The 1,341-nt window shown below is 35.8% G+C and overlaps 1 protein-coding gene across 2 annotated transcripts in view; it reads left to right on the forward strand.

The window, feature by feature from the left end:
- Nucleotides 1–1,341, forward strand: part of LOC119594520 (ribosomal oxygenase 1-like) — an 11,285-nt gene that overhangs the window by 9,046 nt on the left and 898 nt on the right. For both annotated transcript variants that reach the window (XM_037943554.1, XM_037943555.1), the window contains exons 10-12: nucleotides 43–151; nucleotides 628–751; nucleotides 1,074–1,260. In XM_037943554.1, the coding sequence (XP_037799482.1) occupies nucleotides 43–151; nucleotides 628–751; nucleotides 1,074–1,260 (420 nt within the window). The remainder of the gene's footprint in view (nucleotides 1–42; nucleotides 152–627; nucleotides 752–1,073; nucleotides 1,261–1,341) is intronic.

Raw genomic sequence — 1,341 nt, forward strand, 5'->3', positions numbered from 1 at the left:
AGGTAGACATGTTTGAGAAATTTATGTTATTGCCCATAATAGGTTGGGGAGATGGTGGGGCGCATGCTGGAAATGGCCCCCTTAGACGCAGCTGTGGACCAAATGGGAACTGGGTTTATGCACGATTGTTTGCCTCCATTCCTTACTGGCGGTGAGTTTCAGTTTACATGTGTAGCTCTGATTTGTAAAGAATAATTTATAGTTTCATGGTTAGATATATATTTTACTTTTGTAAGGAATATGAAGGTCTTATGTTATATTTTGTAGTTTGGAGTTGTCCTTATGCAAGGTTGAGAAAATTTAGATCTTTTATTTTTATTCATGATCTCATTTTCATCATATGTGTTAACAAGGTAATTTTGATAGTGTTGATAAAGTGTAGATTTTTTATATTTTAGGGTCACGTTCCGTTTACTTAATTTCCCAGATAATTTACATAAAGGAGATCTTTATTGTGATGTCCTAGAAAATGATATATTTCTCAGTCAAAACTTTTTTACCAGAGATTGAAGTGACATACCTTTTTTTAAAAGAAATTTTTCTTACTGATCTCAATATTGAGGTTGTGTAAAAAAAAATTGAGAGGAACCTTTAATGGAAATTAACACACCATTTACACATCAACAGTGGATAAATCATGCAGCGTGTTTGGAGGAGGGGAAAAGTGGTGCGCGTCCAAAAAAAGGGTTGTGAATCGTGTAGAGTTGGGTCCTGACACTCCTGTAAGATTGATTCGAGGGAATTGTCTACGGTAAAGTATAAACTCTCTTGGATTTTGGGGATGCATGTATTGAGTTGGATGAGAGATAATTTGCTTTTGAGTTGGATGGAGAATGAATTTATTATTCCTTTTGTCATTTGGCTGTGGCTAGGGCAGTTTAGGTTTGACACTTGTTAAAATGCTTGAAATTTTCTGTAAATATTTTGCTGTAAATTTCATATCAGTAATGTTAGTTAGATCCTTTATTTATCTATTTTATTTTTACATTAAATTCTGTTAATTGCAGTGTCCATCCCCTCTTGATTATTTCTGAATAAAAGTATCATCTTAAACATATCCACTTTACCCACAGTGTTGTCGTTGAAGCAGACAATGTGCGCTTGTACCACACACTTGAAAATAGCCGCGAATACCACGCAGAAGAGCCGCAATTCCTGGAAATAGTGCCAGAGAGTGCGCCGGTGGTGGAAGCACTCATTCATGCCTATCCCAAATATATTACTATCGAAAACTTGCCGCTTGAGGAAGAGAGTGAGAAGGTGAGTGGGAATTTCCTGTGTGTGTATGAAAATGTTAACATTGAAAAATGCAATAGTCCCTGTGCTGTTTTAGATATATAT

This window comes from Penaeus monodon, chromosome 34 (genome assembly GCF_015228065.2).
Source record: "Penaeus monodon isolate SGIC_2016 chromosome 34, NSTDA_Pmon_1, whole genome shotgun sequence".
In the NCBI taxonomy this organism is placed as follows: Eukaryota; Metazoa; Arthropoda; class Malacostraca; order Decapoda; family Penaeidae; genus Penaeus; species Penaeus monodon.